General features: G+C 40.9%; 1 protein-coding gene across 1 annotated transcript; it reads left to right on the top strand.

Moving 5' to 3' along the window:
- Positions 1–903: 903 nt before the first annotated feature.
- caln2 (calneuron 2) lies at positions 904–18,306 on the top strand (the record flags this gene model as incomplete). Its single annotated transcript, XM_083926446.1, has 5 exons — positions 904–1,039; positions 6,243–6,386; positions 8,724–8,836; positions 15,849–16,002; positions 18,179–18,306. The coding sequence occupies exons 1-5, from the start codon at positions 922–924 to the stop codon at positions 18,304–18,306; spliced, it is 657 nt and encodes a 218-aa protein (XP_083782572.1). The 5' UTR covers positions 904–921.
- Positions 18,307–18,610: the final 304 nt, after the last annotated feature.

Consider the following 18,610-nt stretch of genomic DNA (forward strand, 5'->3'; position numbering starts at 1 on the left):
CTGTCTTTGTCTTTACACTCAGTCTGTGTTCTGTTCCTCCCTTGGCTCTGATCCACAAAGACCCAAAAATAATTTAAGTATATTAAATAAGAGGAGAAAAGAAAATTAAAGAGGAGAGGAGAGTGGAGTGGATATTTATACTTGTTTCCTGCGACAGAGACATCCCCACTTCTACCTCTATCTCTCTTGTCTGGCAGCAGCACACTCGCCAAACACTCTAGGGATCTCTATCTCTTCCTCTCTCCCTATCTTTCTTTTTTTCTACCTCACCTCGGCAGTTTGGCGTGTACTATTGGCAGGAATATTAGATGAAGCATATCGCCAGTGTCAAAATATTACACTGGGAAAGCCCTCGGAGGGGCAACTATCATGAATCAAAGCAGAGAATCGCTCGGATCAAACGACAGCAAGGGGTCGGGCTGATCGATGCCCTGTCAAACCCTGAGATTTCTTGGAGAGGTGTTGGGTGCAAGTGGAGATTGTCTGGTGCGAAAGGAAATCAGACTTTCATGCTTTTCCTGAAAAAAAGAGTGAGCAGGAGAAAGACACAGAGGGAATGATCGCAGGATAATACAGAGCTCCTGATTGTACTCTGCTGGTATTTATCAGAACAATAGCAGTGGAATGTTTTTTTTTTGTGACTCCATTGAATTATAATGTGATTACATAATTTGTCACTGTGAGTCTGCCATGAGGAGACAGCAGTTTCTCCCAGAAATGAGCATTAGCAGAGTGGAAGGAACAATGTTCCCTCCACAGGAGCTTGTGTTTCTAAAAAAAGGGCTCATGACCGTGCTGGTAGACGGGGTTTGAATATGCACACACTGAGACTCAAATTCCTCCTACTTGTAGTTTTGCCACTCACTCACACACACACAGAAAGTTTATTTAGACTATGTGTGTGTGCTCTGCAGGGAGAAGATGCCATTCCACCATGTGCGGGCGGGCCTGCTCTATCCAGACAACTACCTGAGCAGCTCCCTGACGGAGGGCAGTGAAGCCTTCCAGCTCACCAGCATCTCCACAGAGGAGCTGGGAGGTGAGTGTGCCTGGAGAAAGAGAGAGAGAGAGGGTGGGAGGTGATGGTGGCAGTGCAGAGTAAAGTGTGGTACTAGTAATTAATGTTTCACTACTGGAACAATGGAGTTACAATGCTTCAATTCTCCCGGGGAAAGGTTTTTCCATTTAGCCATTTGTCAGAGATTGACTGGATGCATTGGTTTCCAATTATGGTGCTTAGGAAATAAAATCAGTAACAGGACTCAGAATGACAGAAATAATATACATATAGGCCTGAGGTAGGACACCAATGTATTGATTAGCTTCCTAATAAAAGTTTACAATCCATCTTGCATATAAAAATTGATGCCACATTTGCTCATTAAGGCTTTTTTTGGTAAATACTGTAGATTGTATGAAAATAAAATTACACTAAAGTAAAGCCATGTGTCTGTATACAACCAAAAGCACGACAGAAATCCACTGTATGTTAGTTGCTTTACAGTCAACACACGTGGCCTTTTTTGGTTAGATTACAGCTAGATTTTTGAATGGACCTTTCATTTATTTTTAATGTATTTATTAGTTTTGTAATCACCATGTGACAATAAGTCCAAAATGTACCAAAATCTCTAAAAATGGCCACTTTAAAAAGGACTTATGTGAGTGTTTTCTGATACAACACCCTTATGATTAAAGGAAAATTCTGTTTATTACAACACAGGGTTTATTGTCTTAATCTATGATAGCATTGTACTCATCAAAGTAATTCATGACAACATCTGTTAATGTGACAGTATTGCTATAAAAAAGATGTCAAAAGGGGCAACAAGCATAATTGGTCTAATTCTTTTAACTGTCTCACGTGTTATGAACAATGTTGCCAAATCAATTAAATGAAAATTTCTCCTGATCATAGGCTATTCTACGACAGAACCTCGCACATGCTATTTGACCGGCTGCACGTTACAAAGGTTTCTACATTGGTTGCGTTCGAGGGGGAAGAAACAGCTAATCCTGACACCGAGCTAGAAACAGAAAGCATGAAAGTGTGTCTCTGACTGAGGCTGTTTGTGTGTTTATACATGCGGTCTATTGTAGTTTGCTCGAATGAGCTTTGGTATGAAGTACTTTGTAGCACAAATCTTTTAATCCAATGTCCCTTGTGCACAACTCGACTCAACCCAGTTCACTAAAACAGTTGCTTTGGTGTGTTGAAAGAAGTGTTGGTAGCTACAGTGACTGAAGCGTCTCACCATCATTAGGTTGGCCTCTGTCTGGGTTTTGTTTGTCAAGGGCAGCAAGAAGGGTAAAACAGTTTGGACCTGTGTAGAGCTATTATATAGATTAAATTTGGACTCTTAGACTCCAGACGTCATGATGATGAGGCATTATCTAAGGCCTGTCAGCCACAGATACCAACACAATGGGATTGTTTGATGTGGACAAAACATCAGTGGTGTTTGCTGCCAGCATTTAAAAACTCCTAATCCCACTTCAGAGAGACGCTGAAGGTTCTTCTTGGATCATCTGTTAGCGTAGATAGAAGGCTAGTTAATCACTCCTGTGTTGGAATGCAGCTATTTCTTTGGTTTTGAGGCGTTTCATCAATCACAGTAAGAACGTGTACAGTCCTGGGGAGTTGGATTGTAATACACAGCCGCACGCAGACACACACACACACACACACACACACACACACACACACACACACACACACACACACACACACACACACACACACTTTAAAATGACAGGCATTGCACAGTAATAGCTCAAGGGCCAACTCATTCGTACCCTATTGAAAATGTACTCTTCACTGCTGAGCTGCATACAAATACATCTCACTTTGTTTTGGGAGGCTGCACGCTCGCCCCGCATTCCCAATCCCTCGTGTCTCACATTATTTAGTGAAAGAGAGAGAGAGAGAAAGGGAGGCAGTGGCTCGGCGCTCAAGTCTAGTTATCAGCCGTTGGGAATATTTACAGGCTTATATGGGGGCTGCGACTCAACTTCGGCTCTCACACGGCTGACGGAGCAAAGACAGTCATAGGAAGCAGATCTGAGATGGACTTATTACACAGAGGAAGGAAGGAGCATGTCAGGATAAGAATATTAATGACACACAGTCTGAGAGAGACACAGAGAGATGAACTTCATGTAAAATTCATTGTTTAAGTTGGGAAAGGATTAGTCGTGGGGAAGTTGTAATTTATATTCCATCGTGGGGCAGGCTAATACTCTTCTAAATTGTGTTTCTCCTGTAAAGATCTCCTCAAATACCAGCTGAAATGACACCTTCTCCCACCCCTGAAGTACAGAGATCTGCAGAAAAAATCGGCTGTTAAAAGATGTTAAATAAAGACTTGCAATGTCAGTGTTGTCTTTATTAAGTCGATACATTCGACCACCTCCAACCGCAGCCCAAAGCTTCCTCTGCGCTCAGATAATACCAACTGATTGGCAGTTAATTAGATGGAGATTGACCAGGGTTTTTTGTAAGAAGATCCGCAGAGGTTTGAGTAATTCTGCTGCACGCGCAGATAGATTCCTCATGAGACAATTTCAAGTTAGTAGGAAGCTTTTTATATGGGAGGAAAGAGTCGGAAATGCTTTTGGCAACTGCTGGTGATTGTGCTGCATGCAGGGATTGGTATAGGCCCCCTTGGGGTTTGTAAAATACAATAGGTATAGAAAGATGCAAGAGAGACAAGGGAAGTGAGAGAGGGAGAGGAAGGGAGGGAGAGTAGGAGATCACCCTCACCTTGATTTGCCTGAGAGAAAGACTGCAGCACTTCCAGTTAATGGGAACGTCTGTTATCAGTACTGGGGAAGCACCTTTCTGCCTTGTCTCCAGACCTGCTAAAATCTGTTAATCATTAATTTTATCTCACAGATTAATCCATCTCATTCACACCATCTGATGGCTCACTGTTACAATGCCTAAGGCTTTAAGCAATTTTTATGGTTACAACTCATTACAACTTGTTAAAATCAACAAGTCGTTGATTTTAACGACATGTAACCATAAAAATGGCTAAAACCTGAACAGCTATTTATCATTGGCAAGATAACTTTATGGTTACAAATGAGTCATATGACTCTGATCTGCAGCCACCATGATTTTTTCTTTGGATACTTGGTAGCAGTGGAACAAACTGTTTGAAATGAACACGTAAGTAAACAGTTGCAGATACAGAGCATCATAAGCATTCATTGGAAGTTGTGTTTCTGTCCATCCGATGCATGTAAGTCCAACATTTACTTTGTTTTAGCTTACCTAAAGGAATGTCTGTCTTTTTAACCTGCTGCTGTGCTCACCAGCTCATCTCTCTGTGTCTGTCTGCTGTTTGGTGCTGAGCAGGTGGCACACAGTTGGTTTTGAGAGCTTTGTCATTAAAAACACTGACCCAAAACAGATAAGTTATGGGCTGGAAAACTAAAAGCTGAGGGGGTACTGCAGTCAGTGAGTTTATCACCAGTGACCCCTTTTGACACGGAAATAGTCTTTTAATATGATGATGACATAAAACTATTGACAATAGCCACTTCAGGGTTCAGGAATGATTGCAGTAATGATTAAAAGAAACCTGTTGTAGACTGTTTTCATGTGTGCCATATGTTGTGCGTAGTGTTGAAAATATTGTTTTGCTATGTCACCTGCACACCTGGACACAGGCAGGTAACCAGTGTCATGGAGTTTACAAAGCGTAGTCACAGGAGATCAGCAGTGGGAGTTAAGGAAAGTATAGAAAGCCATACAGTTTTTCAACTGTAGTGTGTGTCTGTTGGTTTCTTCATGTTGCAGTTTAAATGCGGTTTCAGATTATTTTTTTCAGTGCATCGACCTCATTATTTGCACCACCAGAAGTTGGAAATGACTTGAAATCCCCAAGAGGAATTTTTCTGTTGTTCCATTGCCACTACAAAACCAGTGTTGAACAGAGGTACGAGACAGGATGCAAACAGCGGTCTCCAGTGCCAAAGTCACACAAATTGATGACTAACCCACCCTGACCTCCTCCCCAAGAGGTTTAGTGCTGCTATGACAACATCATATTTTCTGCTCACACAACCACAAGAACAGACAACCACTACTCAGAATTTGTATTTAAGTAAAAGTAGTCATACCACACTGTAAAATTACTCTCTCTCTTTTGCATAGTAAACATCCTGTATTCAAAATGTTACTTAATTCACTCACTCACTGATCTTCAACTGCTTATTGGGGATTGGGTCGCGGGGCAGCAGCTCTAGCAGTGGATACCCAAACGTCTGAGGCGTTCCCAGGCAAGTGTGGAGGTATAATCTTTCCATTGAGTCCTGGGTCTTCCCCGAGGCCTCCTCCCAGCTGGGCGTGCTTGTTACTTAAGTAAAAGTACAAAGGTATTAGCATCAAAATGTACTAGTACAAAAAGTAAAAGTGGTAGACTAATGTAAACATCACTTTAATGTTGCAACTGATAAAGGTGGGGATAATTTTAATTACTTTATATACTGCTGTGTAGCATATATGTTATATCATTTGTTGATAATATGTTATATTAATAATCTGAACTGTAAAGTAACTAGTAACTAAAGTTACCAAATAAATGTAGTGCAGTAAAAACTACAATATTTCCTCTGAAGTGTAGTGAAGTAGAAGTATAAAATAGATTTAAATGGAAATACTCAAGTAAAGTAAAAGTACCTCAGAGTTGTACTTAGGCACGGTGCTTGAGTAAACATACTTCATTCCACTACCACAGACAACAATGCTGCCGTTGCTCCATATTGTTAGTATATGTAGTGTAACAAGCAGCATGGGACAAGCAAATGATTCCGCTGATGACACTTTTTAATGACAAATAAAGATGAACAGATATTTTCATCTGCAGTGATGAGCCCCGGACCTTTAGGACACATACAAAACAAGAAAATAAATGAAAAAGTAAAGGAGTAGTGAAAGAGACCTTCACAACTTACACCACACCTGCCAACCTTGTCTCACACTAACCAGAAGCCTTGCACCAACAAGACAAACTAATTATTTTTCACATAGTAAATAAGGAGAACCACCACAATGCTAACAAAACATTGTATAGTTATTTTTGTGTATATTTACAGTTTCTACATATATCCTCACAGGATGAAAATGACCAAAATAATCTCTGACATTAAAATATGTCTTATTCATCAAGAAGAATGCGAGAAAGGCAGACAGACAGTGATGTACAGTGATATGTTGTTCTTTTATCATGCAGAGATCCGTGAAGCATTCCGTGTTTTGGATCGTGATGGGAATGGTTTCATCTCCAAACAGGAGCTGGGCATGGCCATGCGCTCCCTGGGTTACATGCCCAGTGAAGTGGAGCTGGCCATCATCATGCAGAGACTGGACATGGATGGTGAGACAGTACATAAGGACACACACTCGGGTGCATGCACAGAGCAGACACGCACATATGTAAACACACAGAGCAACACAGAGTGAACCTTTTCATAAAACTGCATGTGTGTAATGTTTGTTTATAGCTGTCGTCTATATTAAAATGTGATGTGTCCAAGAGGAGTATTTATTTTGCTTCCAATGAAAGCAAGCCATTTGAATATTTCCATGTGTTGAATTTAAAGTGTTTTTTTAATGTGATGTGAAAAACACCATTAAATGATGCCAAAAAACACAGAACTTAATGCCTCTTTGACTTGTTTGGGGCAAAATGAGATTACAGGGAGTTACAGCCTCCTTCAAAATGTTCCCATAAAACTGTTTCTTAACTGCCCTTAGAGCAGCAGCTGGTCAATTGTCAAAAAATAAATTCCCCTGGAGAGCATAAACAGAGAACCTGTCTGCTCCTGCTCCTTAAACTCCAGTCCTACTTGTAAATCCACAGAGGATTGCAATTACTCCAAAGCAGTCCCTGAATCACAAACAAGCTAGTCAATCGTTCTTATCTGCCTGCTCTTGATTCAACAGCTCGCTGTGAATATCAAAGGTCAAAGCTAAAAGCTTTTTGCTTTTGCCTCCACAAGCAGTCTGACCATGTGAGAGCAGCGCTGCCATTTGTTCTGAGGGAAGACAGTATCTCCCTTAAAATCCTCTCACCTTCTATCATCTCTATGTCCTCGCTAATAAAGCACTGAAAGCGATCGTGGTGCAATTAGTTTAAGAATGTCAATCATTATCAGGTGTTAAACAACCTGAATGGTACTTTAGGTGATTCATTTTATGCCATTAAATCCCTTCTTCAATAATATTAATCCGTTTATCTCTGGCTTTATATTCTTATCCTTTCCTCAGGTTTTAGGCAAAGTAGTCTTAAAATATAAGCTTCTATTATGTTAGATTTAAACCTGCATTTTAAAGAAATTGCAGTCAGGTCTCAGAACAGAGAACTGATACTAATAATATACTATATTACAAGGTAATGCTTCGTTTTTCTTCACTTTGTAATTTGGCACCAATCGTAGGGAAACATGGAATTTCCTTGAAAGAGCAGCCCTATTTAAACCCAAGTAAATATAACTGAAGAGATAATTCTCCATGTTGAATTACATGCCTGCCTGTTGACAGATTTCCTATTTTTGCGTGTTCAGCTGGCCCGCTGTGCACTGACTCAAAAACTCTCTACGTTACACAGAAATGAATTGGAATCCATTCATTGCAAGAGTACCAATTGAATGTTGTCTCTGTTTTCCCTGTAATTAGCACCAAATTACGAGGGTACTTTGGAATTATTCCAAAATTACAGACCCGTAAAATTAAGTGTTATCCTACTACCAATACTAACAAAGCAGCACTGAGACTTATGCTGCCTAAATCTAATGCTGATATGCTAATAATTTTTAGACAGTTAGATAACACTGTAAAATGTAAACTAGTGGTACCGATATATCAATAATGGCAATATATAGTAGTAAACATGTATGCAGTAACTCATTTATGCTGTTGTGGAGATGTTCACTGTTTACCATCCCGTCAGTCCGTACTGAACTTGGCAAGAAGGCAATTCCTACGCTGCGCCTGCAACCTGGAACAAGCTCCAGCAGAGGCTGAAGCTGTCTAGCTTTATTTCTTTAGGGGACTTCAAACTGCTTGTAGGAAGGCTGTGGAGACAGTCTGTGGGGGTCTGCACTTGTACTTAACTTGTTCTTTGCCCTTTGCAGTTTGTACTGTATTATTTTACTGTTTGTGTTCTGTGTTGTGTCTCCTGTATGTTCAGTTAGTCTGTAACTTTGTGTTTTGCTGCTGCCTACCTGAACAGGTCTCTCTTGCAAATGAGACCCTGGGTCCCAATGAGATTTTACCTGTATAAATAAAGGTTAATAAAATAAAAATTAATTCCACAGGACACTGGCGGTTGATTGCTATCTCTAGAAACATGCAGCAGTGGAATAAATAATGCAAACACTTCACAAGTTGTGTCCCTTGACTTTAAAATTGCGAAAAGTTCCCTGAATTGTCGCTTCAACGCAAAAAACGATCCCACAGTTGCTCGCACACAGGAGCGCACTTGCACAGATGCACACACCTTATTTGAAAGGTGAATTTATGCTGATGTTGTTATGGATGAAGGCACATCCATCTGTTGATCTATCTCAGGCAGCTTTTCATCATTTCTGCGAGTCAATAAACTTCAGCATAAAATGCATTATTTAACTCCTGTCTGCCAGCCTACCGTTCTGTGAATCTGATTTTTTTATTGTCCCGGTCTGTCTCCCTGCATTTCTGCTTGTGTCTGCAGGGGACGGCCAGGTGGACTTTGAGGAGTTCATGACGATACTGGGGCCCAAACTGCTGTCATCTGACAACAGAGAAGGATTCCTTGGCAACACCATCGACAACATCTTCTGGCAGGTGAAGATAAAACCCTTTCCTACCAGTGCTGGAGTCTGTGTCTCATCACTCACAAACTTCATCACTTATCAGTTACATCCTTTACGCCTCCTCTTACTAACTCTGCCTCAACTCTTACTGTGTATTTCAGCAGTCAGATCAAGTCTTACATTCTCCACAAACACTTGTTTCTGCAGGGACTCTACACAGGCATACACCTAGTTCCAAAATACACACACAAAAACACACTCTAGGCCCCCCCTTTTCTTTGGAAATACAGAGACTTTTTTTTCTTTCCACTAAGGGCCTTGAAGGAAAAGAGACCTGCTGAGAATTAAGTTGGTTTCTTTTGTGATGTTTTTGGGTTTGGGTGTGTTTGTGTGTTATCATTCACAGAGTTGCAGAGAGTATTACCATAATAACGATATCAGGGATGTGCCCCAGTATGAAAAAAGTCTGAGCTTCTGTACTTTCAAGTGTCCAAACTGGGCTCAGTGGTGATTAAGGCTGCAGCTCATCTACATGCTTTTGAACGTGCTTTCTTTGTTTTTGAAAATTGTTCCGGATAGAAAAAATTTGCTGAGTGCTTTTTTGCCTCTTAGGTAAGACATGCGACAATAATGAAAAGTGCAGGGTTTTGAGTGTGTGTGTGTGTGTGTGTGTGTGTGTGTGTGTGTGTGTGTGTGTGTGTGTCCATGTGTTTGTGTGTGTTCATGTTTGAGTGTGAGAACGGTTGGTTGAGCCAGACAGCTCTCAGGAAGCTGTTCTCTTTCCTTGAGTCAAATGAGAGGAGCAGCATTTAGACGGTGACTCACTAAAATTACGAGGTGTGTGTGTGTGTGTGTGTGTGTGTGTGTGTGTGTGTGTGTGTGTGTGTGTGTGTGTGTGTGTGTTTCAAGTTACAAACATACTGGGCCACATTAACACACATTTATCCAAGATTTCATTGTGCAATCACTTCTGAATCACTTCAGAAAATATAATTTAAAAACAAAAGAACTATCTATGCCATTCACACATCGGAAACTTTAACATTTCTTTAACATAACTTTCTGAATCGTGTGAAATTAAACACCTTTTATAAATGAGACATATTGCATCTATGAAGGAGGAATGGAGATAAAAGACAGTGTGCCGGCCAGAAAGGCTGAAAGAGATGAGAGAATAGAGAGGAAACCTGGACAATATGGGGATGTGGCGGGTAGTGTTGGTGGTGCGGAGGGATGCCCCACATAAAGATAGAGGAATATAAAGGAAAAAACACAAAGGAGGAGAGTGGAAGAAAATGAAAGAAAAGGTATGAGAGCCTGTGATACATGAAGGTCGCAGTCACTCTTCGTCTCATGGGGTGATTTCTTCGCCTCCTACAAAGAGAAAGACAGGCTAAAAGAAAAACAGGAAGACGGGAAAGGAAAAGGAGGGAAGAGGAGAGTGGTTAGTGAGAAATGAAGGCAGAGAGCGAAAGAATATAGGAAGAGAAAGGAGGAGGAGGAAATGGTGGGAGGAAGTGTGTCTCTGGGGACAGTGGGAGCGTTTTGTGTGTGTGTTTATATCTGAGAGACCTCAGAGGGAAACAGGGAGAGTCATTGTACTGAGAAGAGAAAGAGGGAAGAGAATGAAGCACGTCTTGGTGGGCCATAGTGACTCATTTCAGTATATTCAGATGATGCCCTCCTTGCACAATGAGAATATATAATGATTGACTTCTCCGGGGTAGATTGGAGTTTTGTGTGCAATGAAATTTTCCCGTGTGTCCATGGTATTGTATCCTGCTTTTCAGATACACTATTCCATTGAAACATATCTGTTTTCCTATCTTCCACCACAGCACTGTCTGGGTAAAAGCGTGGGGAGATTCAGATATCTTCTTTGAAAAACTCCTTACTTACGTTACCCTGTTTCTGCTGACAGTCAGTAAATTATATTTAAAAGAGGAAGCCAAAATCACAACAATGTATGTAGTATGTAAGAAATATGTTTGCAAGAGTGCAGGCGAGAGGTCTGTGTTTGGTGTTCTGTCTTTTGCAGATGCTTTTTTGTTCTAAAGAGCTACACACATAATGAGCAGGACACATGAAACAACATGCAGAGAGGGGGAATTGGGCTTTGAGATAACTTTGGACTGTATAAAAAATGGACGTCGAGGTCCGTTCTCTCAACTTGATCCAACCGTACATGCCTATGGGAGTAGCCATCTTTTCAGACGTTGACTCTGCCTAATATCCTCTTACCAAAAAAGGGCATTAATGTGACGTTGGGGGGAGGGAGATACGTCCATCTGGCTGACGTTCACCACCGAGGAGAAATGAGAGCCAGTAGCTAGCTGTCACTTAAGAGGCTGCGCCCTTATTATTCATTAACTTTAACCTCCATTAAATAAAAACTAGCCTGGTACAAAAAAATTACCCCACCCTCAGTGTCATCATGGAGACAGGACCCGTGACATACAGACGAGAATGTTTTTTTGTTCCAGGCCTTAAATCAGTTTAATTAAGCTGTGAAAATGGCCTGTTTAATGTGGGGGTCAATGAGAGAATACTGTTTTATGAAACCTGCCCCTATTGGACACTCGGCAAACTGCAATTTTTGGCACTTTTGTAATGGATCAACCAGGAAATCGCTGAGGTGACTATAGCCACTCAAAATCATGTAATGTAAACCCCCTTTGAATCTCTCTGTGTTGGTTATGATTAAGGTATTTCGCTGATGTCCCGATGTATAATTTCTCACCCTTGCTGCAGTGATGTACAGATTATTCAATGTGACATCTGTTGGGTGTATAGTCACAGGTGCAACACAGCACACTTCTAACCACACCGTCAATCATGCTAGGTTCACCTTACAACTGAAAGCCTGGCTCTGTCCAACAATGACACAACAGTCCAAAAGTCACGTTACAAATGTTAAACGTTAAAGTTATATCAAGTTGCACGTTAATTTTTTTTTCTTCTACCATTAACGTTTCATTAGTAGCCCGGACACCTCAGTCAGTATTTTTGTCAAAGAAAACAGACACTGAAGAGAAGGATGAAGGAAGCAGAATGAAAAAGAAAGCCAGTGACAGACTTATCCCTGCCGCCTGCGTCTGTTGAGACAGTCTGCAGTGTTCATGCTGATGACCAGAGATGCCAAATCTAGAGTGATTTTTTTTTATTGTTTAAAATTACATAATTACTGCCATTTGGTGGATTGTTTTATCCAAAGTGCAGCACCACGAGTCCACTTATTTGAACACTGATGTGTAAAAAGTGTCAGGGACAGGGCCTCTTTGGTTTCAGCGCCTCCACTGTGAAATATTTTGCTTCAGATTACATTACATTTAGCTTCGGCGGATTCTGCTTCTCTGGATCTAAATAATTAAACATTCATTTGTGGTCGGCTGTAGCCTCTGATTTCTTTGTTGAAATAATGTATCTTACCTGCGGTTCTATTCTAAGATGTGTCCTCAGTGCGTTTTTATCCGTGTACATACAGCGTAGGGCACACTTGTGCATCTTTGTATATTTTCCTTCTGAAAAAAGCACCTAAGTAGAAAGTGAGGCAGAAACTTCACTTGAACTTGAAGGTAACCCCGAAATCAGCCAACTGCCACCATAAATAAGAATAGGAGAGAAAAAGTACAGAATAAAAGAAACGATGCATGCAGGTTGTCACTCTGGGTGACTTTTTAGAGAAGGGTCAGAAGACAAAGCAGCCGGACGACTGATGAAACAAGTTTGTTCTGTCCGAGGGCAGGCAGGAGAAGACGCGGGTGAGGCACCTGTTCTTCTGATTGATGTGTTCTGGCTCCTTCGGTATGTCACTGGTCACTGCTTGGCCTGCTGTTTTCCTGTCACACGCATCACATATTCATGTTTATTCAGTGATAGACAAGATACTCAGACAGGCAAACTCTCGAGTCTTTGCATCCCTTGTTCATCACTCTGTGAGTGTGCTGATATCCTTCAGCAACCGGGCAGGAGGAGAAGTCACACTGTTGGTAACAGGCAGCGGCTCCACTGTGCCCCCCCCCCCCCTCTCTCAACCCCCCAGACAGACAGGAACACTGCATATACTCCGTGCTCCTGCTCTGAGCTGTCATGTTGTCTGTCCTGCGGCTGCGGTCCAAAGAGTTGTTCATCTATTTCCCAGCATCTTTTCAAAGCAGAGACAGTTTTGGCAAGATGGAGAGCAGAGATCAGGCAGCTCAGGCTCTCCACTGCTGTTCGGCTGCAGCTCCCTGTTTCTCTGCCCCGGAGCGCCAAACAAGGTTGCAAAAGTCAGTGCAGTTAAACGTCCAATCTGTATATTTTGTTTGACCCTATAAATAAACAGCATAATCACATATGCAATAGAAGAATTTCAGATATAAATTAAAATCATTATTATTGAAAATGTAAACCCGTTTTGAAGATTAATCTGAGATTAAGTTGCTGTCATGCTTTATTTCATGGACAACAGCTTCTAACCCTTACTGTACATGTTTGAGGTGTAAAGCGAAGAAGATTCCAGATTACGGCATCATAAATTGTGTGCACCTTAGCTGCAGTAAAAAAAAGAAAACATAATTCTTCCCCTCCCCATGTTTATCTTCTTCTGTCACCTTTGCTTGTCTTGACCGAGCCATTTTTCAAACAGACAAAAGAAAGATCATTTTGGTTTGAGAATAATATTGAATCCATGCCCTTTTGGTTCCTCTGCATGAGAGAGACTGAGCGAGACTGTGTCTTTATAGTGAAATTATACTTCTATTTACTGCAACATTTGCTATTAATGTTGTCTGTGTATGTGTTTTCACAGGCATGTTACCGTAATTACAGTGTAAATCACCCGAGAAAACAGTATGACTGGTGAGATTGGAATCAATACACATTTGCAGTTCTTTATGGTTGCACATCACTGCACACAGTAGCGCACATGCAAAGTACATTGACTCAATATTTAAATTTGTATTTTTATGGATGTCTGTGTGTGTGTGTGTGTGCGTGCGTGCGTGTGTGTGTGTGCGTGCGTGCGTGTGTGTGTGTGTGTGTGTGTGTGTGTGTGTGTGAATGGCTGTTGGTAGATGATATAACACCACTCAGTTATTGCATTAATGTCTTGGTTATGTTCCACTGATTGCTTTTTTGCCGTGTCGTAACACCGATAAGTAGAGCTGTGTATAATTTGATTTTTTTGCAATAGTACAAAAACAATAGCCTACCAGAGGTAAATGTTATTTAAACACAAGCATGTAAAAACCTCACTAAAATAAATCTTCAAAATTGGGCTTTAAATCTAGTTAAATGAATAGTTGAATGACATTTTAGGAAGCATGCTTATCAGTTTTTTTGCTGAGACACATCAGCAAAATATCAATACTACCATATGTTGGTTAACATATTTCATCTACCAGCCTCTCTAAAGCTCACTAATAACCCTGTTATATTGAAAACACAATAGTAAAGAGCTATTTGGTTAGATTGTATTTATGGAATGGAGATTTTAAAAGACATTTCTTAAAAATCTGCCTATGTAGAAGCTGGTTATTGCTTTGATTTTTAGCATATACTCATGTAAAGTGCTGTACTGAAAGAACAATACATTTTATAGATAGATAGATTTTATTTCAACAAAGGAACATTGAAAAAATAACTTTATTGTTTTAAACAACCGTCTTGCACGTCAGTTGGCTGATTCCAGTATAGATTTCAGAGTTTATGAGGTGCACTATAATGCACCATGAAGTCCCGGTCGGCTCCAGCAAAATGGATTTCTGAAGTGTAGATGTGACTGCCATTCAAAATTGGTGAAAGAAATACAATTCGCCCATGATAATAATAATAATACCCCAAACAACAGGCACATAATTCCGCTGCAAACACCTTTTACCAGGATTTGCAGTACATGGTTTGTCCATCGTTTAGTGGATAGAGACAAAAATAGTCAAAGAAACTGAATGTAATCAAAAAGACATAATCCCTAGCAACACAACGGTGCGTTTGTTGCATTTTTTTTACGAGGTGACGACCCAAAAAAGTCACTGCTCCCTGCCCAGAAATAGTCAGGCACATAACCCCGGGTAAAAAAGTGAGCTTTAGTGGATCTGGTAGGCTGATTTTGATACCTTAGGACAGAGCCGGGCTAGCCGATTAGTGAGCATTTCAATAAAGCATAAACAGTATTACCGTTCATGTAGAAATGAGCATCTCTGCATCACCATCACAACTCTTTTACGTCTCTACCACAGTTGTGTGCCAGTTCTTTTTTCTCCATCTGTGTCTCCCACTGTTTCCCTCATCTCAATTATCTCTGACCTCGCCATACTTTCCTATTTTTCTCATCTTACAGTAGCTCTCTCTTTCTGTCTCAATATATACCCCCTATTTTCTTCCTCTTTGCCTTGTTTACCTCTGTAGGCTATGACCATCTGTTGTGCTAAACCAACCGACTGATTGTATTTGAGGCTGTCAGGGAGGTAAAATATCTGGGTTTGAGAATGGTGTGTGCATGTGTGTCTATGGATTGTATATGTGATCTGCTGGGGGAACAGGAAGGATAGGGTGTTTTGGAGGGGCAGACAGGGAATAGGACACAGGCTAAGATTCAGATGACTGGTCAGAGCCCATTGATCATTTGAATCGCATACACACACAACTGAGAATACAACCACTTACAAGGACATTAATATGCCAGTTTTTCCGTTTTGATTGATACATCCATAAGACCAATTGTGCTTGCATAGATTTATCCCCCTTTGTAAATACCTGCACATAAGTTTGCATCATGATTCGAGCACCTAAAAATAGCATCAGTGATGATGCATAGGCAAATATGCTGCCAAAGCATTACAACTGTCACCTTTCCTATGTATACTGTACTTGTAAATAACACATTTATGCAAAGAAATCACAAATTCATACATGCCATAATTTCTAATTTCAGCTTGTACATTTCACTCTTCTTATTCTATTTATTCACATTCTTATCTTTATACGTAAAATATTTGTCTGCCCCCATGAAGCCAGTTTGTCGATGACTGTGTGTCTGCATTGATCGTCTTGTGCCCCTGCAGTTTGACATGCAGCAGCTGTCTCTGGATGAGCTGAAGCAGGTGCTCTTCCACGCCTTCCGGGACCATCTGACAATGAAGGACATAGAGAACATCATCATCACTGAGGAGGAGAGCCTCAATGAAACCTCAGGGAACTGCCCTGAGTATGAAGGAGGTGAGGAAGCAGTTCTCATGGAAACTTTGCTGTTATAAATACCTGTGTTTATAAAAAGTTGTTTTGTACTGTAATTCATAGGATATTTTCGCATTTACTTTGACACTGATTTAAACGCATTCACCAAAACATTCTCCTAACAAAAATCCCCCCCAAAAGACTGAATACTTAATTAAACTGTTAAAGGAATTAACATTTCCAAGTATGGAGCCACAGAGCCATTAGCTTTGCATAGGTTAAAGGCGACATAGTATACTCATTTTCAAGTTCATACTTGTATTTTTCGTTTCTACTGGAACATGTTTACATGCTTTAATGTTAAAAACACATTATTTTTCGTCCGTATATGTCTGAGAAGCTCTGTTGTAGCTCCTGTCTCTTTCAGCCCCACTCCCAAAAAGAGCAATTTTCATAGGAATCAATGGGGCTCCACGTGGTGGTACTCCAGTGCTGGAGTACGGTCTGGCAATGCAAGACTCTGTTTAGGGTGACTTAAAAAATGACCTTAACAAACACACAAAATGTCTTTCTTAGTCTTACTTGCAAAAATTCAAGGTGAACCCATTCATTTCTAGTCTGCTGCTCTACCAACATGAATCTCCATCACAGAGGTTTCGTCTGTTGCGTGTTGATCCTGAGAACAAGGTCAGGAATGTTCAAGAAAGCAGATTTAACATTTAAGTGATACAATATTTTATCTTCAAGGTCATGCATTTATTTCTTTGAGTTTCAGAGCTATAAACAAGAGGTTGTTGCTATTATTTGAGTGCCTAAGTGAAGTAGGGAAGCACTTTTCTTGAGGCATAAGACCACATTATGTTTCATTTGTAAGAAGAGGGGGAAACTAAATCTGACCCTGAGTTAGTTATGGTGCAGCACTAGAAATTGTATTTCTCATATCAGACTAGAAGAAAGGTAAAGACGGATCAAACACACAAAAATAGAAAAGTCTTAATAAATCCACTGGGTACTGGGCCACAGTGTTGGGGAAACCTAAAAAAGAGACAGCTGGGAGGAATTGGAGAAACTTTGCCAAGAAGGGACGGTAACAGAGGAGATAAGAGGCTAAAGAAGGGATCAGGGAACGGCTGGCTTGGTACTTTCACAAAGTGTTGAGGGGGTCTGGTGTTGAGGGAGGGAGTTAGGGAGAGGAAACAGTAGAAAGGCATAGAAAGAAGTAGGAAGGGGGGAGAATAAAAAAGAGACGAAGAGGTGAAGAGCCTCTTTTGTAAAGAACAGCTGTAGTCGCCACATTTAACCCTCTTCCCATACCCTCAACTTCCTTCTTTCCTGTCTGCTTTCTTCCCATCGTCTTCCTGTCCGTCGGGACTTCACCGCCTTTCACAGATCCCCGTCTCAGAGCTCTGAGTTGATTTATTGATGCAGCATGTGATTCTAACAAACTGAGACAAGGGGGGCTGACAGAGAGCAGAGTTTTGCTGTTGCTTTTTCTGCAAGGCCTGTTTGAGGACACATCTGTCTCTACTCCTTATCCTTTTTCAATCTCCTGAGATTATGTCCTTGGGGAAAAAACTCACGTTCAAGCCACACAGATAGGTAGCAGAAAACTTCTAAGTCACTTTGTTTGTGCTACAGCAAAGAAAGTTTTAAAACCAGTTTGTGCCCCTTATGCCTTCATTGTTTTTATATTGGAGACGGTATTTTACGGCACCTGAGAATTTGTTGCACCCAAATGATTGTGTTAACTGCTGACTTTCAGATGAATGTGCAGAGTCACAAAGCAGTAGTTACCAATGGAGACAGCAAGAGTCAGGCAGGAATAAGGCACAAAATTTACGTCTCCAGCCGGGTATCATGTTTTCATCACTGCCAATCAGAGCTGGAGACAATGAATACCTGTGACTACTGCAGAGTCAACTGCCGTGGGATTGAAAGCCGATCGTTACCTTTCCGACTAAACATAAAAGCCAGATGTCAGTGTGTGTCAGTGGGTTTTTGTCCAGTGGGAAAGGGGCTTAAGTGAGAATTATTTACCTTTGGACAGAGCCAAACTAGCTGTTTCTCCTTGCTCCCAGTCAAGCTGAGCTAACTCTTGGCTAACTCTCTGCACAATATCAAACCGAATCCTTAAAAGTTGTGTTTTCTATGTTCTGTTTTTTGTTTTATTACATGTACAAACTGTACTCTTATGTATTTTCTCTTTCACTCCTCTCAGTCCATCCTAAGAAGAAGAATCGGCAGACGTGTGTCAGGAAAAGCCTGATCTGCGCCTTCGCTATGGCTTTCATCATCAGTGTCATGCTCATCGCAGCCAATCAGATGCTGCGGAACGGCATGGAGTAACCGATTGCACTGTGAGCATGGGGAGTGGACAGAACAGCCATGACCTCACATCTTGTCTTTGCAGCCAAAGCAGGACCAGCCACAACCCGAGCACTTCTCTAAACAATCAGTTGAGTTTTTTGAGTTTAATTTGAACTTACCTTATAGAAGCAGACAACGTGAGTGAAACGAAGACAGATATATTTCTTTTTGCATTGACGATGTCACCATGTAGAGTTACTGGACTTACTGGAACCTGAACTGGAAAAGAATTATGTTTTTATATAAACCGGCAAAATCAATGGAGGGTTTTATTTTGACAGAG

The sequence above is a fragment of the Echiichthys vipera genome, assembly GCF_963691815.1.
Source record: "Echiichthys vipera genome assembly, chromosome: 14".
Classification (NCBI taxonomy): domain Eukaryota; kingdom Metazoa; phylum Chordata; class Actinopteri; order Perciformes; family Trachinidae; genus Echiichthys; species Echiichthys vipera.